Source organism: Hakea prostrata, chromosome 9 (genome assembly GCF_041222555.1).
Source record: "Hakea prostrata isolate BN-2017 chromosome 9, UWA_Hpros_2, whole genome shotgun sequence".
NCBI classification, from domain to species: domain Eukaryota; kingdom Viridiplantae; phylum Streptophyta; class Magnoliopsida; order Proteales; family Proteaceae; genus Hakea; species Hakea prostrata.
In genome coordinates, this window is record NC_142608.1 from 3,799,491 (window position 1) to 3,822,808 (window position 23,318).

Below are 23,318 nucleotides of genomic sequence, written 5' to 3' on the forward strand. Positions count from 1 at the left end.
AGTTAACTGTTTTTTTTTTGGGTAAACAATTGACTTAGTTCATTTTTCCTCCGAAGTTAAGGAATCGTTTTCTCTCTCTCTTTTTTGACTTGGTGAGCAAGACATCTTTTTCCTAGTGCACTTCTTTTCCTTGGGGAGAAAGGTGTTCTTTGCCTAGTGCACTTATGCTTGGTCTTCATCCAAAAAAAAAAAAAAAGAAGAGGAAGAAAAAGAAAAGATTGGGAACAATGTCCACTTCAATCCTCAAGCTCTCCCTATAGCTCTTTTCAAATTTGTTAGGAAATACTAATGGGAAGAAATACTATAGATTGTAATTAATGTTGTTGGTGATCCATGGTAGAGATAGACCCTATCCTTCGTGATATCTTAAATTGAAGTAATTTTTTGATTCTATAAGTTTTGGGTAATTTTCATCTGGACCCCCTGAGGTTTGGCCTATGTCATTTTAAGTCCAAAAAAATTAAGACTTTGCATCTACCTCCCCTGTAATATAGAAAAAGTCAATTTAAGGACAAATTATCACTTCTATGCCGAATTTGCCCTTTATTTTTAATTTTTACATTTTAAAAGGTTAAAGTTTATTAATTTACAAAATGAGGCCTCCATTACCCGATTCTAAACCCTAAAAAGTTAAACCCTAGAAACAAAAAACAAACAACAACAAATCCCTGCCAGGGCTTCACATATTAAAAGAACACTACGAACAAAGAATCAAAAACCAAAATCTAGGGTTTTACAAGTATCTAAAAACCAAAAACACGAAAGAAATAAGATTGTGGAGGAGAAGAGGTGGAATTTGTTTCGTGTGTACTTTTTTTTTTTTTTTCTTCCAGTAAACTGAAAACAGTTTTTTTCTTTATTCCCAAGCCTCTTCTCTCACTAGCCCACTCTACTCTCGCTGGCCCTTTCTCTCTCTCTCCCTTCTCTTTCCGGGCTCCTTGCGGTGAGTGGAAAATCGGAATTATTGGTAAAATAAGTGGGTAAAATGAATTTAAATGTGAGTAGCAAATAAGGATTTAGAATTGGTAGCTAGGGATTTGGGAATCGGGTAATGAAGGAGGGTCTGGTTTTGTAAATTTAATAAACTTTAACTCCTTCAAATGTAAAAATAAAAAATTTAAATTGAAAAAAAATAGAATAAGGGCAAATTCGTTATAGAAGTGATAATTTGTCTTTAAATTGATTTTTTTCTTAGTATAAAGGATGCAGATGCAAAGTCTTAGTTTTTTTGGACTAAAAATGACATAAACCAAACCTAAGGGGGTCCTGTTGAAAATTACCCATAATTTTTAGATTGATTCCCAAAAGTGCGAAGAGAGTGGCTGACTCCTTATCTCGAGTTGCGCTTCATCCAAATTCTCGCCAATCTTTGTAATTCAAAAAAAAAAAACTCATTTTCTCAATGAATTTATTTCTATTTCCAAAAGAGTAAAAGGGCATTTTAATGAATTTTCAATGAAAATGATTATCTTCAAGGGGGGTAGCAATGACATTTCAGAAGCGAGAGAGCTATAGATAATGAGACGCTAGCGTATACGTTTTCCAGGAAAAATTTTCCGAGAAAAGGAGTAAAGCCTAGCGTGCACTTCCCCGTTAGTGTAAAAAGTGCTAACTGTCAAAGTGCAAGTGGAGGTCGATCATATATGGGCTCTACGTTTCATTTTATTCTCGGAACCAAACAATCCAAGCTAACACGTTTCTCAGAATCTGACTTTTCTATCTCTCTTCATCGTTCAATCTAATATTACCTGGAAATTAACCAAATTTCTGGAAATTGAACTTCAATGGCGATAGCTACTGGAGACGCAATCGAGACGTTTACAAGCATCACTGGTGCGTCCGAAGCCGTTGCTGTCCAGAGATTGGAGGTTTGTTTTGCGGTCGAATTTCGAGTGATACAATTGTTTCATTGCTGGGATATCTTGGATTTTGCTTCCTTGTATGAATTTTATTATTCTTTCTGTGGGTTTCTACTGTCTGATCAGAAATGCTGGTCTTGGTTTCTTGTGAGTGGTTTTAGTTTTGGATTGGAATAGTTTCATTTTGTAGCATTTCTGATTATGGTTTTTGTTAGCATTTCATATAAGACTAATCTACGTCCCAAACAAGCTACTTTGGAGTTGTTGTGCTCGATGCCCAAAGTACCCTGACGGTTGGCAGTTTGAATTTAACTTCTGTATCGCTGGAATCTATTGTAGGATGAGCCCTCTGTTTCGTTTTCCGGTTCTTGTCTCTCGTCGATTATAAAGTTATGATTTCCAGTGACCTTCCTTGTATTGCCATAAAAGCAGAGGTCTAGGAGATATGCTGATGGTTAAATCTCTGCTTTGCAGTTCCTCCTGACTTCCTTCCGGAGATCTTTCTTTGTATTGCACTTGGCAAACTGGATAGAAAATGCTTTTACAGGGAAATGTTTCAGAAACTTATTAGATGACAAGAATTTAATCATTTAATCTTGTGCTTCATTTGAAGTTGTCTGTTTACGTATCCATATTTTTCTCTGATGTTCCCTTACTTATGTAGAGCCATGCAGAAATCCGCATCTTTGCAATTCCTTCCTTGTACAGAATTGACCATGTTCAGTAAATGATATTTCGGTGCACTGCCTCTCTAATTTTATTGTCACTCACTTAAAAAGAAAAAAAACATTTAGAAAAGCATCTACGGATTCTGTGTCTTGTTTGGGTTACTTGTGGCTTACCTTTCTGCCTTGAGTCAAAGCTTGTGATCAAGTTTCAACTTGGGAGTTCAACCCAAGCTGAAAGCCCAGCTTATTTACTCAAAATGGCATTAGATGTCTTGAACTTAGTTATCTAACATAGAGGTCCACTTGTTTATGGGAGGACCCAATCTACACTTGTAAAACAATTAATCTGTGCAAACTTATCATCAGCATGAAGGGGTGGGGCTTGGCACAATGATTGGTGCATCACAACCCCCTCTCCCTTGGGTGTCTGCTTGTGCAGAAGCCTCTGGTACTGGGCTTGCCATTTCAAACTTATCACCAGCAACAAACAGTATGCCCTACAGACAGCAACCCATCTGTGCTCTTGCAAAGTTTCCATTTCTTAGAGGAGCTCCTGGAAAGACTGTGTTGATAATACACTCAAACAAAAATCGTCATGTTGAATGACATTGCAAGTGAAAAGTGTATCTCCATTTCAGTGGTCGTTGATGCCATTAACATCGGCTACCCAATCGGGTAGTATATCATGAATTATTTGGTGGATAAATGTTACTTGTAAGATTAGAAACTCACTGAAAATGATTTTAGTTTATGTTTTTTGGAGTGAGAAATATTAGCGTCCATATACTAGTGAAGGATGTACCGACTCCAAATCGTAGGAAGGAAATTCCATACATGCATGATTCACTTTTTGTTCTTTGATATTCCTCTGCTGCATGAAATTGTCGGAAGTTTCTATAGACTCCACAATGAATTCAGCTGTTATTCACTCATTAATTATGTAAAAGTATGTCCTTCCTGCAGACATTTATTTTTATTCATGTTGCTGGTTGCAAGTATCTGCCATTATGTCATGTTAATTTCTCATTTTCTTTCTTTTGGCACTTTATATTCACAGTATGATATTGATGTTTTGATCTCTTCTTGTTCATCATATACTCTTTACGGGATGATTATAGCTGCGGTGATCTGATTCTGGTTGTGTTCTCCCTTGATTGGTAATAGGAACATGGTGGTGATCTCCATGAAGCTGTTAATGCACATTTTAACTCAGGAGACAGAACTTCGTATGTGGCTTTGATATATACTATTTCCCATCAATTTCCTCATTATTGAGAATTTCCACTCATAATCTTGGAAAATTATCTCCTTTTCTGAATAACTGTGTTATGTTTCATGCTTTTTGTGTCCAGAGCACGACAAACACCTGTTGCAGTTTCTCAAAATGATTTCATGGATATAGATGATCCATTCAGATTTGAAACACGGCGACCTTCTTTACCACCTTATTCTGCTGGTAGAAACTTGAACCCATTGTCAAATATTGACCCCATTTTTCCAAGAAGTCTCTTTGAAAGTAGAGTTGCTTCTGAGTTCTCCAGCCATGCACCATTTGTTTCACATCCCAGAGATGTTCAGGAGGTTGCCACTGAGACCAAGGATGAAAATGACCAGCTCAGTCATTCTGGATTGAGTCCCATTATTGATGATGTTGTTGGAGTTGCAGATGCCCATAGGCATGTCATTAATGAAAATGAAGAGGATGAAGGGCCTCCTATTCATCCTCCTATACATACTCCTGATTGGAATGAGAGAAAAGCTAGCTTTTCTGGTGATAATCATTATCAGACGCATGTATCAAGTGCTTCGAATGTGGGCACTGACTACAGTAATGATGTAGAAGAAGAAATGGTTCTAGCTGCCATTGAAGCTTCTAAGCGAGAAGCTGAAGAGGGGTACCCGAATCAGCAGTTTGGTGGTACTAATGTATGCAAAGTAATTCTGGCCATCAAGGTCTAGTTGTATAGTTTGATGCATGTCGTTTATGAATGCAACTCCTGACACTTTCCAACTTGATACAGGATTCATCTGGAATACATCCTGAGGTAGCACCAGCAGTTTCAATGTCGTTAAAGGTTTCAAATCTAACCATAATATTTTGAGACTTTAATTTGTACTTTTTGCCCTTCTGTGACTTGAATTGGACTCAGATGGCAGAGCAAGAGAAAGCACAGCATGAGCAGGGGTTATTAATTGGAGCATCTCAACAGCATGATTCATGTTCATCTCATGTAGGAGAATTGGGAAAGCTGCCATCAGAAAATGGAAGGTGGATATCTCTTGTTGCTGTTCTATTTGTACTACATATGTGATTTCTAGTATTTCATTCTATGATTGTTGTATGGTTTTGCATGCATCGTCTAGGCTTGTCCTGTTGGTATGGATGGTTTTTCATCCACATTCCTGATTTCTTTTCCCTTTTCGTGCTGGAGGCAAGGATTTGGTTCTTTTGGCAAGGCAACATCAAGTCAATTTAATTTGGAGGCGGGAAGCTCATCTGTACTGGATAAAGCTAAGAATGTAGAGGAGCAGCCATTGGTTAACCGTAGGTCTAAACGTCTTTCTTCTGGATCTGTGGGATCTGACAAAGATGCCGGGAAAATGATGGACAGCCCAGTCAGCCCCCCATCAAGTCCTAGACAGCATGATGTCGGTACTCATAGACACCACACTCGGGTTACCTTTCACTCTGATGAAGTATGCACAGCTATTAGTACATATTCAAATTTTACTGTGCAACATACTCATTTTATGAGGATAATGTTTTAATGTCTTAGTATCAGAAACTTGTTTACATTGTTGTGGTACTGAAGTGTGGGTGTTCTAGAATCACTAACTGCTTTACTTTCCTACTGTGATGAAGTGGGGAGGCATATCTTCAGAGGAACATGATGAAGCACTTATGCTTGAAGCTGCACATTTTGGTGAGATTGCCGAGGGGACTGCATATCATTTTGATGTGGGTTCCTATGGTCGTCGGATGCCTCGTCCTCCTTCACCCACTCTAGCAGCACAACGCCTTCTGCGAGAGCAGCAGGTTTGTACTTTCTTTTTGTGTCTTTGGTCAATATTATTTATATTGTTTTTAAAACGTTGATGCTGGTCTGAGGTTGCAGGATGATGAGTATCTTGCTTCACTACAAGCTGATCAAGAGAAAGAAATGAAGGCCAGGGAGGAAGCTGAATCTCGTAGATTAGAAGAGGAAGCTTCTAGAGCAGCTTTTCTTCAAGAAGAGAGGCACAGGGAGGAAGAAGCACACATGAAAATGCTAGAAGAAGAGGTAATGTCAATTAAAGTTAATGCATTTTAGCACTTAGGGCTGTAACAGGGTTGGCTTGGGTCAGGCTTCTTCCCCTGACCCTACATAACTTGACCCCGACCCTGACCCTAACCAGAAACTGATAAAATAATGCAATTCTAGCATGATAGACCCTTCATGCTAAAACTGCACCTAAAACAGGTTCATGGTTTCCCTCCATATTTTAGTTTCTCCCCAACATGTTTGGGTATGACTTATATTTTTGGATATGCATCTTTGCTGAGGGAAAAAGGTCTTTCTTCATGGGAGGATGGCATTGTAGATTCTTAATTCTTTTATAATATGGGTTAGTTTCTTTCTTTGTGAATCTAGTGGTTTTTGAAAATCTGAGAGTTCTTGAATCAAAGTTAGGTAAGTTTGGTGTATGACCAGGTAATATTGAATGGAGGGTTTTGATTATTGCTCGGTTTGAACTCACTAATGTCGCAGTCATTTTGTTCCCTCTTTTTTTGTGGCACATCTCATCTACACTGTGTGGGTTCATGATTGTTTGACTGGGTTCCTTACTGATGACAGGAGTTTGAGAGACACCTAGCTGCAAAAGAAGCTTCTCTTCCTCAGGAACCAGCTTCCGATGATGCTACTGCAGTAACTCTTCTCGTCCGGATGCCAGATGGTAGCCGCCGTGGGCGTCGCTTTCGCAAGTCAGACAAGCTCCAGGTAGAAGTGATGGGGATGTCATATTTTTGCATGCATAAATATTTTATTTCATTCTTTAATCTCAGTTCAATCTTGAAGCTACTTTCTGTTGCATTGCAGTCATTTATTGACTTCATTGATATAATCAAGATACCTTCCTTTTGTTTATGTTTGGAATTTCCAATTGATACTTTTTTTCCGTTTAATTCTGACGGTTGATTCTTTTGTATTGCAGTCGCTTTTTGACTTCATTGATGTGGGTAGGGGTGTTAAACCTGGAAGCTACAAACTGGTAATTCTTCCTTGCATGTTCTGTTCTTCTAATTTGTGGTATTCCACTGTGATTATTTGGTTGCAACCTACTGAATCATACTTGTATCCATCATTGCACAAACTTTTACTCATAGGTACTGGTGCTCGAATTATGTGAATTTGTGGTTACTATAAATCTTGGTATAACAAGCAGGATTTCTGCGCAAACCAGTTTAGCCTGAGTCATCACTTAAGACCTAGAGTTAAAAGACATTATGATTAGTTGTTTGTTAAAGATTTTAGTTGTTTTATGGGAAGTAGAGATAATAACAGGAAGTTAATGATTCTGACTGCTGTTAGAATTTTGAGTCATTTGAGGTGGCCTATTTGAGGCCTTGGGATGTTTCAATTTGAAGGAGTGATTTGATTCAGATTGAAGGATGTCAAGAATCTGACAGACCTAAAATAACTCTCAAGTGAAGTGGTCAGGTTAAAACTCATTTTTATTTTTATTTTTTATCATTACAAATATTGCAGATTGGAGAGCAAGGATCTATGCAGCTGACCCCATTTAAATGGGAAAAGGTTATATTGTTGTTGTCTCACAATTATTAGTGTTTTCCTAACTGTTTCCCATTCAACATCTGCCCATGGGAAAAGATATGGAAGAAACTGAGAGACTCAGGCAAAAGAATAATTTCTCGCTGATGTCCTTCCATGGTTATTTGCCGCCCAAATCCCAAAATATATTGAGATGAGATTCATTGCTATTCTCCTGTGGATTCACTGTGTACTTGGAAGTCTAGCAGTATTAGTACATCAATTCTGAGACTTAATTTTGCCCTTTTATCACATTTTCTGAGGAATAGATTAATGGTGGGCTGTACCATCTGTAGCTTTAAAGCCAGACAGGAGATGGAACCGAAAAATGATCTTTTTCCTGTTCGACTCAGATTTTTCTGATGAAAACTATGGTTAAGAAAATAATGGTGATTATCAGAGAACTATCAAAAAAAGGCAGTTCCAGTCTGACCTGGTTTGATCACATACTCTGGTTTTTAAAACTATGGTGAGACTTGCTGCTCTTAGATGGTATGTGCACATAGCCATCTAATTCTTTTCATGTTACCTGAAATTCTTTACTCATTTGGTTTATGAGGGAACCGTTGATAATTAAATTCTTGTTTCGTCTAGAGAATAAATGGTCAGTTGCTTCTTGAAACACAGTAGGTGATCGGTTCACTGTAGGATGCTTAATTTAAGTTTTGCATGTCATCAAAGTCATCTGAGGTTGAGCTGCTGGATTTCATTCTGGTCCATGATCCTGTTAAAAGATTTCTGCACTAATTGCTATTGCATTAGAGGATAAAAGGCTTGGTTCTGCTACTTATTAACAGTTGTACTACTTGAACTATTGATAAACATAAGGACTGACACTTCCTGAATTTGCTTGCTGAACAGGTGAGGCCTTATCCTCGGCGTGCTTTCAGTGATGGTGAGAGTGAATTGTCTCTGGGTGAACTAGGTCTAACCAACAAACAAGAAGCCTTATATATGGAACTGATTTAAGGTCAGCCTCCTACTTGTGGGTAGGAAAAGGAAAGAAAAAGAGTTTACTGAAAACTTCCGTTGGAACAACACAGCATGCAAACAACTTAGCAACTTTTTTTTCTCATCTCTAGCTGAATATAGAAATATTGTTGAACTTTCCCAGGCATCCCCACCTGTTCTTGAGCATTTTGGGCTTCTGGGCAGGATAATTGTCTCAATTGGTGATGTTGATTAGTTTATGGATTTGTTTATGTACAAAAAAGATATTATTTTCATTTAATCATATCATACTAAACATTTAAACTTACGGGACACTGCATCTCAACAAAAATTGCTGGGATAAGGCATTGAAATAGCCTCTCAGCAAATTGAGACAATCTTAATTATTTGTTTATAGAACTTTCAATTCTTTGCGTATAAAAATGAGAAATTTTGTAGCCCTAAGTAGATTTTCCAAAAGTGACAAGCTTCATGTCAGGTTTTTGGTTAGAAAATTAAAATATGTCAATCCAATTATATTTGAATGTATCACATTGTTTCAAGTGTTCATGTATATATGAATCAAGAAGCTGGTATTTTGGTTGTCAACTTGGTGATATTTAACTAAATTTGTTTTCACGTTCTATGTTCTCCTAAAGTAAAAGAGAGTATAATAGTCTTAATACATTGTGGGACATTACGTGTTCTCTCTTTTCTTGTTTTTGGGCAACCAGACATAACGTGTTTTATGAATTGTTAAAAGTCAGCTAATGTAAAGGTATGGTAAGGTATGGTCTAATGTGAATGGATCAAAGACTATGTCCTAGCCAGGAAAGCTAGTGGGACCGGGGGAATTATAAATTTGAATTTTGATGATATTTTTGTTTGGCTAAATTATTATTTATTATTTTTTTTTGAGTTTGAGGTCATCCGGGCCAGCTTATGCGCATTTCGATTATATTGTCAAAGAAAATTTTGTAATTTGCAAATGCCGAAGCCATGACCTCTCTACTAAGAAGTATGGATCTTACCAATCTACCATTCTATATTGACAAAACACTGATTGAGTTAAAATTCAATGGGAAAATTAGTTTGATGACATTTGACATGTTATGAATAGTTTTTATCTACCATATAAAAAATATAAAATCTTAAATCATGATGTGTTCCGTTATTTGAAGTAAATAATGGAACGCTTTTTCTTCATTGAAATGTTTAAATTGGATTTTGAAACCAAGGTTAAAGGGGGTCTTTTCACTAACTTCGATTTTTGGTTTAGATAGAATTCAAATAGTTCTGAATTGGGAATCCGATTACTTCGGGGGGGAAAGAATCAGGGGACCGATTTTTCCCATGTTAATGCAAGTGTCTTCCAACTCAAGACTTTCATGGTCTTATTATTTTCGCATTAATTTGAAACATATCCACAATTCTTTTAGTTTAGAATATAGAATTTGATTATAACTTCTTTTTTTTTTTGGGGGGGGGGGGGGATAAATAGATTTCATTTAAAGCCTAATAAAAACCCGAGGATTCAAAATACATAACTCAAGAATCCACGGAGAGGGAGTTTGGCTAGTATGTCCTACTAGGCAAAGATAATGCCCTCCTGACTAGCGAGTGAGCTACATTCATGACCATAGGATGGACCACCACATCAAGAATGTCTTACAGTTCTTGCCCTAAGTTCCTCGCCACAAAATCCACTCCACCTTAAACAACATCGGGTTCTAAAGCTGCATCATAGCATATTTGTTTCCATTGAAACTCGAAGGTTGTAAGTTATAACATACTGTTGGTGCAAAAAATGTTATCTTAACAACATGGTTCGCTCCTGATCCAGCTCTAGTTCCTGAGATTTAAACAAGGTGAAAGTGGGCCACCTCGAGGGCGGGAAGCCACCTCCGACGATCAAGTTAGTCCAGGTTAGATAACAGCAAACTCCATTGAGGAGAGAAGACCCCAAGAGATGATAAAAATCATCTTCTTCAAGGGTTGGAAAGCTGAAGATAATGAAAGCTGGAGAGTGTAGGGCTTACCTTGCTTCTTGCCTCCCTTCCCCTTTATAAACCGGATCTTTACCTCTTACCACGACTTCCTAGCCGGAGAACAAGACAAAGGTCCCATCAATTGCCCCTGCCCTTCGGCGAGTAAGGGCCATTAGACATCCAGTTGTCTTTGGGCTCTAGGAGATCCAAGGCCGTGTCAGGAGTTGATCTTATTCGGATATTTAGGCTGAACACGTGGGCCACCAGTTACCAAGACCTCCTAGCGAGGATAAACGGACCAGACGCCCCTGGCTGCCCAGGACCGGGCCTCACCCTACCAGCTGGCCAGAAATATCTGTGACTATAACACCTAATCCTCTTGGCATATTTTCTTCTTTCTTTCTCATAATTTTTCGTTTTCTAAGTTTCATATTATATATAATATATAATAACTGAATAAAAGAAAATCAAGCTACAGCAAGCGCACACGCTGTTCTAGTGGTTCAACTCCCTACGACGCGGTTCACACGCATTCCTCGTGAAGTCCTCCCGTGTGGCCTTTCGTGGCCTTTGGTAACATCACCAGAAAGTCAGAGATGAAACCTTTCCTTTAGTCAATGTAAAGGCGTTGTTTGTTATTAATTTATTATTACTATTTAATCATAATTGAATACGAATTGCCACGTCATCTTCTACTATATGTTAAAATTTGTCAACGATTTTGTTTTTCAGACGATTTATAATTTCCTGTTTCGTTCTTTCGTGGCCCACAAGTTTGAAAGATAGAATTCATCACGAAATCCTTTTTTTTTTTTGAATCACTATCCGAATCAAGTTTCTTGTTGATTTATATGCTTTTCAGTTTTCCCTTCCGGCCGGCAACGAAGAAGAAGAAGAGAAATTCTCAAGATGAGAGTAGTTGATGAAGATAATATTGATTCGTTAACTCCCGATCTCCTCGAAGGAGGAGGAAGGAATGAATCAGATATCATAGCAGAAGCAGAAGCAGTGGAGCCGAACGTGAGAGAGGTAGAAAAGTTATTAGTTTATAAGTTCAGAGACGAGAGGCTATTGCTTGAAGCGTTGATTCACCCGTCCTTTTGTTCTTCTCTGAAATCCTGCCTTTCGTATGAGCGATTAGAATATATAGGTGATTCTGTTCTTAATTTGTTGGTAGCAAGAGAGTTGTTCTTTTTGTATCCAGACCTTTCGCCAGGATTGCTCACTAAGCTTAGGGCTGCCAACGTTGACAATGAGAAGCTTGCGCGTGTAGCAGTCAAGCACAATTTGCATATCTACTTGCGTCACAAGGCTCCTCATCTCCATGAACAGGTAAAACTCTTCTTCTCTTCTGTTTTTATTTTTTTTATTTTTGGACTAAATAAATATATATCTATTATCTTCTTCTCTGAGACATTTTCTCAAACACCATCAAATCCGCTACTTGAAGGAGTTGGAACTTGGAATATACAACTCGATCAATGCAAACGCAGTTGTCAAGTTTGTGATGCTTTCTAGATTCTTCTTTGTAGTCTTCGTGGGTTGGTCGGCCGTCGGCGCTCAATGGCGAGAAGTTGACCAGAACTAAAAGCTTTTTTTTTATTTAAATCAAACTAAAAAACTTGCAAAATCAATTTTAAGGAGTAAATTATATGAAAGTTTTTACTTTATGCAAGGTCAGTCGAGTATTAATTATTATTATTTATTTATTTATTTATTTTATTATTATTATTATTATTATTATTATTATTATTATTATTATTATTATTATTATTATTATTATTATTATTTTAGTTATTTTAGAGTTGGTAACTTGATATTAATAGGTCTTATGCTTGTTGTAGAGAGTGAGAGAGAGTGGTTGCCAGTGGGAGGGCTCTGGTCGTCGGTGGAGAGTCGGACGAGGGATAGGAAGAAGGTGGGTGAAGGGAGCCTTCCTACTTAGGAAGTTGGGTATGGATAGTAAAGGGCATTTAAGTAAGTTTATAACCTATTTAACAATAGAATTTAATTATGATAGCTTATAATTATGCAAGTTGGTGCCATGTAATTTTGGAGATAATTGTGGGTAGTCAATAGTTTCACCTCAAAAATAATGGGGGCCGTGTAAATAATTTAAGAGTTGTTTTGATATTAGAGGGGGATTATTATATATACTACAGAAAGCGTTAAATCCATGACTTCTTCATTAAGAGTTTCAATGATTATTTACTGAGCAACATATTAATGGTGTATTCACTCTTGTAAATCGACTAGAGGTTTACCTACTGTAACACATTTTATTGCCTAAAGAACCTAAACTAAAAACATTAGAACAGAGGGTCCCGGTTGCCTTGTTTTGATATGTATCGATCATCTTCTAATTCTTTAAGACATTTTATCACACACCATAAAATCCACCACCTTAAAAGGGAGTTTGAATATACAATGTTGGATTCTAGATTTTTCATTGTACATTCCTAGTTGCACCTTTTTATAGTTCTCCTCGGTTAGTAGGTGGTGATTTTTTTTATAAGAAATAAAATAATTTATATTAGGATTTAAAGTTTTAATTACATCATGATCTATCATGAGTCATAGTCTTTAAACAAGGACGTCCTACATGTTGGATTGTTAGATTAATAATTAGTTTTTAACAATGTCTTGTCTTAAATTACATAATTCTAGCTGAGTTATAAGTAGGGTATGTGCCAAAATAGAGAATAAGGAATGAGAAGCGTTTTATCTCTTTGCCCTTTAGTAGATATGTCAATGCTCAGTGGTGGCTTCGTGTTTAACAAGTTGACCAAAACAAATTTTTTTTTTTTTCTTATAGACACATTCCAAGTCTTCTTCATTAGACCGGAGAAAAGCATGTAGAAAGCTTGCCTCTCATCCACACTAAAAAAAAACTTGACAATATTGATCAAATCTATTTCAAGAGTTAGTTAATATGAAATTTTTATTCTATACGAGTATAATCTGGTATTTATCAGTAATCATTAACCTCTTTCAGTACCTTGTTCAGATTCAGGAGTTCAGCAAAGCAATATTGGACTATCCTGTCCACTCCAATGGCCTGATTGACACACCGAAAGTCCTTGCTGATATTGTAGAATCCCTTGTGGGGGCTGTTTTTGTTGATTGCCATTCTTCACTCGAAACAGTGTGGCAGGTCTCTCTCTCTCTGCCTCTTTCATATATGATCAGTTTTCTTTGCCTCTGATCTCATATCAACGTTTATATTATTTTTATGAACTCATTTTTTTTTTCCTTTCTTTTCTCCTTAATTAGGTGTTCAAGGGATTATTGGAGCCAATGATTAGTCTGGAGACACTAGGGACACATCCAGTGACTGAACTTTTTGAGTTCTGTCAAAAGAAAAGATTGGTGCCGCGCTTTGTTAAGGATTCATGGAATGAAAATACTGCTGTCTATGTTTTCATTGGAGACCATTTAGTGGGCACAGCCACCTGTGGGATCAAGAAAGAAATAGCTCAGAATCGGGCTGCCAAAGCTGCAGTGGATTACCTTAAAGCCACATCTGATTTCTGAGATTACACAACTCATGTTTTCTATTGCATGGGGTGGGTTTCTTCAATGTCAATGCAAGAAATATGTTTTACATTTAATGTGAATGGATTGAGTTGGCACTTGGGAAACAGACTTGAATGCTGCACATTAAATATACAGCACCTCTTGCCAACGGTTCGGATCGAAATCTCAATCTAGAGAATAGATGACTGTGTTGTAAAAACATTTTAATGGATGTATAGCATATAAAGACATGTAAAGCCTCTCTATCACCTTGGGGCCTAAACTCTACAAGACGAGTTATATCCAAATTAATAATAGTAGGTGATTTATTTATTTTGATAGTACGTGATTTAGTTAGAGCAAGAGAATAAATGAAATCCTCTGTAGTGAGAGGGAAATTGTACCATGCATCTCTGAAGCGGTTTTTTTTTGGTATCGTAAATATTTAACTACTTCTCATGTACTAAAGCAGTTGGTAGCTTGTCGTGTAATATGTTCTAGAGGAAATGGGTGGCTCATATTCTTTCCCATATAAAATTGAATGTTGACGGGTCTCCCTTTCAAGATTGAAGGATTGCAGGATATGGAGGTATAGCGTGAGATCACCGGGGATATATGCTCTTTTGTTTTGGACGAGGGACAAAGCTTAGGATATCCTTAAGTTGAAAGTTTTAGTATGGGTTATTGATTTCAAGTTGTCAAAAATTGAGGTAGAGTCAGATAATCAAGCTCTTCTTTGTATCCTAAAAAATCACCTCTCTAAAGCACCCTAGAAGGTCTATCCAATTATTGCGAATATCCTACGACTCTCGACGTCATTCGAAGACTATCTCTTTCCAGCATGTTCTTCGCGAGGCTAACATGGTAACGAATACTTTAGCCAAAGATTGCACTCTCACACAAGAAGCCTTCTTAACTATCAATACCCCACCCCTACATATTTAACGGTTTCTAATGTTTGATAAGCTAACTCCAGATTGTAATAGAGGTTTCTCCTTTCAATATAGTACAATCTTTCCTATTTAAAAAAAATAATAAAAAAAAAAAGGCTACCTTAAATTTGAGCAGAGAATTTTGTTCACGAACTGAGGCTGATCTGGTAAGATTTCACTATCAATTTCAATTTTAACAGATGATTTATCTTATTTTGTTTATTTCTTGTACCATATTTTCATTGAAAAAGAAATTTGATACGGCTGAGAACTTGTTTTAAAAATTGAATTTGACATGGTTTCATTCTTATTCTTTAACAATCCTTGTTTAAGATAAAATGAGAAGTGATTCATCTACAAGCTACGTATATAGAGACACTCTATGATAAGAATAATTATAAATAAACATGAAGAAAACCTAAACTTGAAAATATCAAAACATTCATGCCTCTGCTAATTATGACCAATACACCTCTTAACAGTTAAGGGTCACTTTTCAGAATCGTCCTAGTACATTTAGGCTGTGTTTGTTTGCAAAGGTGGGGTAGGAAAAAATGGGTAAACAAAAACATGTGAGTCCTGTGTAGGAATCCGGATCATCTCCCTGTCGGGGAGCACAAAGTGCTCCCCCATGGCTTCCTGACCACAAAACCAGTGGGTCCCACTGGTGGGAAAAAAATCGTCGGGTCGCTGATCCGGACTCTATGTGTAGTGGGGTGAGGAAAAATGAATGGAAAGGAAAGTAAAGTGTGAAAAGTGTTGATTATTAGTCTCACATTTTACTTTTTCACAAAGTCTCACACATTTAGTAAGGTTTTGAAAAAGTTTGGGTGAAAAGTTGGATTGTCACATCACTAGACAAGTTTCCTTAATTTAAGGAAACTTGTCTCTAATTTTCCTTCCCCCAAACAACCAAAAAATGTACACTTTTAGGATTTAAAAAAAAAGTAGAAAATTTTTATTTTTTTCAAGAATTTTCCCACACCACCTTTATTCTAGCAAACAAACACGAGTCCGGATCCTCAACCCATCGGGGGAGCACTTTGTGATGGAGTTTTTTTTTTTTTTTTTTTTTTTTTTTTATATTTTTGACCTGTGAGGCCCACCGATTTTGTGGTGGTAAAACTGTCGGAGAGCACAAAGTGCTCCCCTGATGGGGTGATGATCCAGATTCAACAAGCACAGCCTAGACTTCGAAATTGGCCATGAGAAAAGTATTACTTTTTACTTTTTTTTTGGATATAAAACAGGGTCAAAAGACCCAGAAAACAAAACCAAATCAAACTAAAGCACAACTATTGAGAAAATCATCTCTGAGAATGTCCGTCATTTCCTGTGGGGATCATTGAAAAAAACCAAACCCTTTCTTCCAAATTAGCCCCTTCTTAGACAACCAATTAGCAGCCATGTTATTCTGACGCTTTACATGACCAAATCTAGCGGTGTCAACGGTGCGGTTTAGGGCGATTTAGGGTTGAAAAACACCTAGCCCAAACAAGGCCCATTAACAAAATAACGGTTTCGGGCCGGTTTTGATTTGATGCGGTTTAGGTTTGGACTAACGGTTTAGATTCGGGTTGACAAACGGTTTATGGTGTGTAAGAAAAATAATAAAAAGAAACAATTGAGGATCCTACAACAAAAGCGAAAATTATATGGAAAGCAAAGTTGCTATTGGTCAATTTCCATTAAAAAAAAAAAAAAAAACCCACTCATTCTATAGAAATCAAGAACCATATTAAGTAGTAAATTGACTATTTGATCTTTAAATTCTACTTAATTTTTTTAATTGTCTATACCAACTACCAACTACCTAATGGTAATATAATGATTCAAATACTATTTAATGTAAAATTGACTATTTGATCTTTACATATAATTACTATTGCCACTTTATTGTTAAACTCGATCCATTAGTTAAATGATAACATGACATATTTTATTTTTGTTTCTTGCATTAAATGATAAGTCTAGTGGTCCCAAGCTCACTCCTAAGCGGTTTGATAATCCTCATGTCCTAGGTTCAAATCCCCTCTGCTCTTATGTTTCTTGCATTGGACAGTTGTGTGTTCTTTGGCTTGGGCATGAGTACTCTTATGTTTCTTGCATTGGACATTTGTGTGCTCTTTGGCTTGGGCATGAGTGCTACTGGCTTCTGTGGACTATACTAGGCCTCCGGTGGGGCTCCGCTGATGGAGCCAATGCTTGCTCTGGTAGTACACAGGGCTAATGCTTGCATAGATCGCACTCGATAAAAAGTCCGAACATTGCGTAGCAAGAGGCTAGTAATAATAATTATTTTTCATTTTTTTGGTAAAAAAAATATTTTGTTTTAATCTAATTTTGTTTTGATCATGTGCATTAAATATGCCCAAACGAAATTTTAGATCCTAAATGTTTGAACGACCCAAAATACTTTCTTAACCGTGCTTTTATGAAGCAAAGTCCGTTTTAAACTTTAATCTCTATTGTAACTTGCACTACCGCATTCAAATACGTGTAGATGACTTGGCCTGAAAGAAAAAAAACCCGTGCTGAATTGTGTATCACAAAGTTCTAGATCTTTCCAAAGTCTAAAGCCCAAGATTGTAAATCCTATTTGTAAACTAGGTTGAATGCATCTCCTGTCGCGTCTATTTCCCTGGAAGAGGAAATCGAACCTAAATTATCAGAGACGATTGATCAAGATTCTTGATCCAGACTTGGAGAAGAAGAAAAACTCGGCGACGGAAGTTCGAGAATTTGTGTTCTTCAACCAACTATATTGTTGTTAAATCGAAGAGATCCCAGAACTACAGGAGACAAAATGGATTTCGAACTGAGAGCTGCGAAAGAAAAGCTTGCGAGAGAGCAAAAGGAGAGGAAAGAGAGGGCAAGGCTCAAGGTCGAAAGAGAGAGAAAAGCTAAAGCAGAAGCTATCCGCCAGAGAGAGGCAATCGAAGCCGCTCAGAGAATTCGAAGGCTTGATGCTGCTGAGGCCCAGTTCAAGGTTAGATATCGTTTTTTCGTTATTTTCTAACTATTAGTCCATTTTCTGTTGATTGAGTTTCGTATTAAAGCTGAATTATTTTCAGGACATTCATCGTATTTATTCATGTAATTCGAATGATTCGTCCTCTACATCACGTCTTTTTGAGATGACTGATGAACCGATAACTTACTTGTTAAGAGACTGTTGGATTTATTGATCTTGAACTTGATCGTTGCCGACAATGATTTGGCTCGCTCTCCTCGTGGAAGCTATCAATTATTTCTTAACAATCAAATTCTGCTGTAGCAGTCTCTTTGTAGGCCATTACTCTAGTTCTTTGCTTCATTCTTGTAATTCGATAGGTTTACCTACGGTAGCACATCTTTTGCCTAAAGGACCAAAATTGAAACCATTAGAACCAGTGGGGTCCTGTTGCCTTAGTTGCCACCAGACCGCAAACAATGGCTAAATTACCCAAATACATCAAATTGGGTTCTGTTGCTTTGTTGGGCTCTTCAATTTTGAGTTTTGCTTTTTGAACCTTTTTAGGCACTGCTATGCATTTTGAATAACGATTCTCAATGCTGGCATTAATGATTAAGATAGAAGACAGAAAAGAACATTAGATAAATCATGTAATTCCTTAGCTGCAAGATAAGTGAGTAACAACAAATGGTCCTACTCAATATCATTAGATTAACTTATATGTGTGGATTGTTTATGTCGAATGTGTTACGGATGCACATTGGATCCAGTTACAACTGGACTGTCATGGATTTTTTTGTCCACATAAATTCCCTTAACCCAAAAATATAAGTGATTTTTTTTACTGGTTGCTTGAAATTTTGCTCAAGAGTGATGACAGTGTCTATCTAAGTGCAAGGCTAAGTTGCAACTAAAACAACCCCAAATTTGATACAACCAGCAGCAGTCAAACCATGGCCATAGATCAGTTCTAGGATTAATAACAGAAGCTCAATATCCAGCCCTTTGATGGACCTGAAACTTAGTTCAATTGTAGCTACTTCCAAGTTTGGGTTGATCTGATGGTTGGATAAGGGTGTGAAAAGTAGTTATAGAATTACAAAGTTAAATTGAAATTAAGAAGTAAAGCTGTATTTAGCATTCCACCAGCAGTGATGGCTCAAAACTGGGATTGAAGCTAGACCTCAATGACATGGAATATTCCTCCAAAATTCAGTTGATTCTGATCTGCAGTTGCAGAGAAAATCAAAGCCTGAAGTTGTGGCAGGATCTGGTTTGGAAGTTTGAGCTGTATGTGTGAGTTATTCTGTTGCCTCAGTGCTGCAGCAGCTGCAGCCTTTGATGGTAGTTCAGAATGGATTGTGGTCTTGAAACTGGTTGCAGAAGCAGTTGAGTGCAGTCCCTCAATGGCAGCAACAATAGCAATGGAAAATAGAGGATGGAAAAGAGAGGGAGGGGGATTGGGTCGGTCTCTCAGCCTCTTGTCCTCTCTCCTCTCACCAAGACAGGAAGTTGCTAAAATTCAATATTCCATTCATCATAGAATTCATAAAGAATGCCTCTATGGCAGTACAATAAATAGACTCAAAAGTTGAGCTCAAAATAGAAACAAATAAAATAGAAAGCCTCTTGTAAGGCTGAGACTTGGGTTATAAATAATGGGACCAAAATAGTTAACTGGAATGGAAACTCTAACTTTGCTAAGTTCCCAAAATATAAAGTCTAAATTAAAATCCTCAATCTTCTAGAGTCTTCTAGTGCTATAGTTGGTATTGAAAGCTTATGTCCCCACTGTTTTAAGCGTCTCCATCATCCCCAGCTGAAGTGACTAGAAGATTCGACAAAATTGCTCCCACAATTTTGGGTTTGAGAGACCCAAAGAACTCCTAGTCCTTGTGGGCTGGTTGGCCCTATGGCCCTGTAACCTGGTGCATCAGTTAATGTATTGAAGCATACCCATGGTTTCTGTGACTGGAGGATTGCTTGCCATAGAACCTATCTAGATCACTACAAGAATAAAAGACCATTACAACAAAATGAAGCAAACATTAACTTGATGATACATGACCTTTTTCTTTCAATTTGTGCGACTAGGTACTGGGGTGTTGCTTGTGATTGAACCTAGAAGGCTAGAACATGTCTAAATCATACCAGAATAAAGAGCAGTTACAGAAAAATTAAGGAAACATTGAAGAGACAATGCATGACCTTTTCCTTTTAATTTGTGGTACTAGAGTCTGAAATATTATGGTGATGACCATAATAGCAACAAAAGTGAAGCCTTTGCATTTCAGAAGTTGATTATTCTATGAAATAATGAATAAAATCTTCGATCTCTTAGATGCTATAAGGTTGGTCATTTGGAAAGTTGGATAGGTTATATGCATTTCAAGAGGACTAGTGGTAGGGGTTTATGCTAGACATTTCTTTCTCATGTTTCTATTCCTGCCACTAATTAATTTTGTGCTGATTTTATGATTCATGAGTAGAACTAATCCACAAAGTTCTTCATGTTTTCCCCTCAGGCAAATCAACAAATGGAAGAAAGTTTATTTGCTGGCAAGGGAGTCATGTTTTTCCGTATGTTGGAGGCTGTACCTTTTCAGGGTTATGGAGATAAAATCAAGTTGCCACCTTCCTGCTTCAGTGAATTGTCTGACCAAGGTGCTCTTGATAAAGGACCTATGTACTTTCAACTTTCAACAGTTAAACATGAGGCTCGTCAAGATTCAGAGGCTGCTGAACTAGATAACCTTAGAACAACCCATTCAGGTGTTCTGGAATTTACTGCAGCTGAAGGGATTGTTGAGCTTCCTTCTCATGTATGGAACAACTTATTCCCTGGTGAAGCTCCTAGTGCTCCTTTAGTTGAGGTTCGCTATGTTAGGCTGCCAAAAGGAAATTATGTGAAATTACAGCCAAATGGGATGGGCTTCTTGGATATACCAAATCATAAGGCTGTTCTTGAAACAGGCCTGAGGCAACATGCTACTCTTTCTCAAGGTGATGTTGTTACAGTTAACCATGGGGATTTGAGCTATAAATTAAATGTTCTAGAGCTAAAACCCTCTTCCAGTGTATCTGTGCTGGAAACAGATATCGACGTTGATATAGTGGGCCCTGAGTCAACTTCAACTTCAACTGATCAACTTGTCTTAATACCATTCAAACTAGGACAGCGAGTCGCTGGATCGGTTGAAGAAGGGAAGTATACCTATTACAAGTTTTCTCTGGATGCTGAAATCAGCGAGAAAGTTGCCTCTGGGCATGCCAGTGTTGAGATTAAGATTGAGTCAGAGACAGATGGCAGTGATACAGACCTGTATGTGTCCAGGCACCCTATCATTTTCCCTACTCAGCACCAGCATGAGTGGTCTTCTCATGACATGGGTTCTAAAGTTTTGATTCTTAGTCCAAAGGATCAGAGTCTGGGTGCAGGTACCTATAGCATTGGTGTTTACGGTTTCAAGGGAACTTCAAACTACCAAATTTCTGTGGGTGTTCAGGATAATACAAATCATAGGGTGGCTGAACAAGCCATGCCTTCCCCTTTGATGGATGCTGATTCTGTTGAATGTCGAAATTGTAAACATTATATACCCAGTAGGACTATTGCATTGCATGAAGCATACTGCAGTAGACATAATATCGTTTGTCAACATGCTGGATGTGGGGTTGTCCTCAGAAGGGAGGAAGCCATGAAACATGTACACTGTGAGAAGTGTGGGCGTGCCTTCCAACAAGGAGAGATGGAGAAGCACATGAAAGTTTTCCATGAGCCACTTCACTGCCATTGCGGAGTAATTCTTGAGAAGGAAGAGATGGTGAGCAACCAAAATATTTTATCATTCATGCTGTGCTGATTGATATATGTTTATTAAGACTAAATTTTTCTCCTAATTTGGCAGGTTCGACACCAATCCTCTGTCTGCCGCTTGCGCCTAATTACATGCAGGTTCTGTGGGGACATGGTCCAAGCAGGGAGTTCTGCAACAGATGCACGAGACCGATTAAGAGGACTTTCCGAGCACGAGAGTTTGTGTGGGTCCAGAACTGCTACCTGTGATTCTTGTGGGCGTTCAGTGATGTTGAAGGATATGGATATTCATAGAATTGCTGTGCACCCAAATAATTAATCATGTGATTGATTCGATATCTTTGATGTCAGAGGGCTCCTAAGCCTTCTCCAACTCAAAGGTTTCAGTGCTCGACGGTAGATGTTTTTCTGATTCTGGCATTTGTAAGTTGCAACTGTTGTGTCGATATTGATCTAATTGCGTTTTGAAAGGTGATCCAAAAGTTGTTGCTTATGCACGCTTATAATCACTAAATTGGGTGGTGAGTTGGGGGGAGAAATCAAAATTGAGTGGAGAACAATGGCATGGTTCGTATGGATGGCATGTTTTTCTTGGCATACTTAAGGCTTCCCTTATATGCAGATTGTCCGCTCTACATTGCTGTCTTGGAGTACTTATGGCAAGTTTATGCTTGATCCTGGTGGAGCTGTTGATTTTGATATCCATTTGGATTGTTTACCTGTTATTAGTGCTCTCTAAGGTCTTTAATCATTTTTAGCTTAAATGTATCATAGTTTAGTCATAGATATTTTTAGGCTATCATTTAATATATTGTTGTTTTTATGTTTTGGCCAAAAATGTGAAGACCCTCATCTACTTTCTTCGTCCACTTGATAAGGAATTTGAGCACACTCTGCAGCAATATATAGAGCCATGCCTCTAACAAGAAGCCTCATACCTCTGAGGGATTAAGGGGAGAAAGCTATAATTATGTGAGAGAGAGAGAAAAGAGATGAATTTTAGTTTTTTTTTTTAGAAAAAAGAGCTTTATTTATTTAGTCAAGAAAAAAATCACGAGTTATCTTACAATTTAAACTTCAAAGAGTCAAAGAGGGATATTGCAACTTAAACAGTCAAAGAACAGAATCCATGATAAATTGATGAATTTTAGTTGGGATGAGATGGTCAAAAATTCACCCTTTTATTGTGTCTTCTAATTATGTGAGAGAGATGGGGAGCAAGAGTTTCATTTTTTTTTTTTTTCGGGATGGCATAGCATGGTTTGTTTGGACATAAGCTTCCTTAAATTAAGAATTATGGAAGTTTATGTGCTATCTTGATAAATTATTTTTTCCACTCCATCTCTTTAAAAGTTCTTCATTATAATAGGATTTCACCAAAAAAAAAACACAGAAGAATATGATAAAAAAGAGCCTTATAATTTTTTCATAATATTTTTTTCTTCTCTATTCTTTTACCCTTCTACATGGAAGTCTCATGTTTATTTTACTCATTCCTTGTTTCTCAACAAGCTAACGTGGAACTAGAAGGAACTTAAGATAAGAGAATTGCAAGGGAGTACAAAGATCTGACGTTGCTTCAATCCTACACTTTAAATGCGCAGGATGATCATACTTTTCATATTGACCGTCGGATTGAGATTTCGACTGAAATCTTGACAAAATCCCTATCCAACTGCCGGCAGTACCGTCCAGCGCCATTGGCGCAGGTCTGCAAAATATACAAAGATCCATGATTCGGCTCCGGTCTTTCTTTTCCCCGATGTTTATAAGGGGGTGCATGGCATGGCCTGGCCGCAAGAAGGCATGAAAAATGACGTGAAGGCGTGCCTTAAAAAGAA

General features: G+C 37.5%; 3 protein-coding genes across 3 annotated transcripts; all 3 read left to right on the top strand.

Moving 5' to 3' along the window:
- Nucleotides 1-1,566: 1,566 nt before the first annotated feature.
- On the top strand, nucleotides 1,567-8,751 carry LOC149004129 (plant UBX domain-containing protein 8-like). The gene is made up of 11 exons (XM_089169173.1): nucleotides 1,567-1,868; nucleotides 3,692-3,753; nucleotides 3,880-4,453; nucleotides 4,549-4,602; nucleotides 4,678-4,796; nucleotides 4,960-5,224; nucleotides 5,391-5,564; nucleotides 5,644-5,808; nucleotides 6,364-6,507; nucleotides 6,722-6,778; nucleotides 8,200-8,751. The coding sequence occupies exons 1-11, from the start codon at nucleotides 1,785-1,787 to the stop codon at nucleotides 8,305-8,307; spliced, it is 1,806 nt and encodes a 601-aa protein (XP_089025299.1). The 5' UTR covers nucleotides 1,567-1,784; the 3' UTR covers nucleotides 8,308-8,751.
- Nucleotides 8,752-11,009: 2,258 nt separating this feature from the next.
- On the top strand, nucleotides 11,010-14,175 carry LOC149004130 (RNAse II-like 1). Its single transcript, XM_089169153.1, has 3 exons — nucleotides 11,010-11,588; nucleotides 13,264-13,410; nucleotides 13,530-14,175. The coding sequence occupies exons 1-3, from the start codon at nucleotides 11,166-11,168 to the stop codon at nucleotides 13,788-13,790; spliced, it is 831 nt and encodes a 276-aa protein (XP_089025279.1). The 5' UTR covers nucleotides 11,010-11,165; the 3' UTR covers nucleotides 13,791-14,175.
- A 3,032-nt stretch (nucleotides 14,176-17,207) lies between these two features.
- On the top strand, nucleotides 17,208-22,355 carry LOC149004131 (Ubiquitin fusion degradation UFD1 family protein). Its single transcript, XM_089169427.1, has 3 exons — nucleotides 17,208-17,693; nucleotides 20,186-21,484; nucleotides 21,569-22,355. The coding sequence occupies exons 1-3, from the start codon at nucleotides 17,511-17,513 to the stop codon at nucleotides 21,794-21,796; spliced, it is 1,710 nt and encodes a 569-aa protein (XP_089025553.1). The 5' UTR covers nucleotides 17,208-17,510; the 3' UTR covers nucleotides 21,797-22,355.
- Nucleotides 22,356-23,318: the final 963 nt, after the last annotated feature.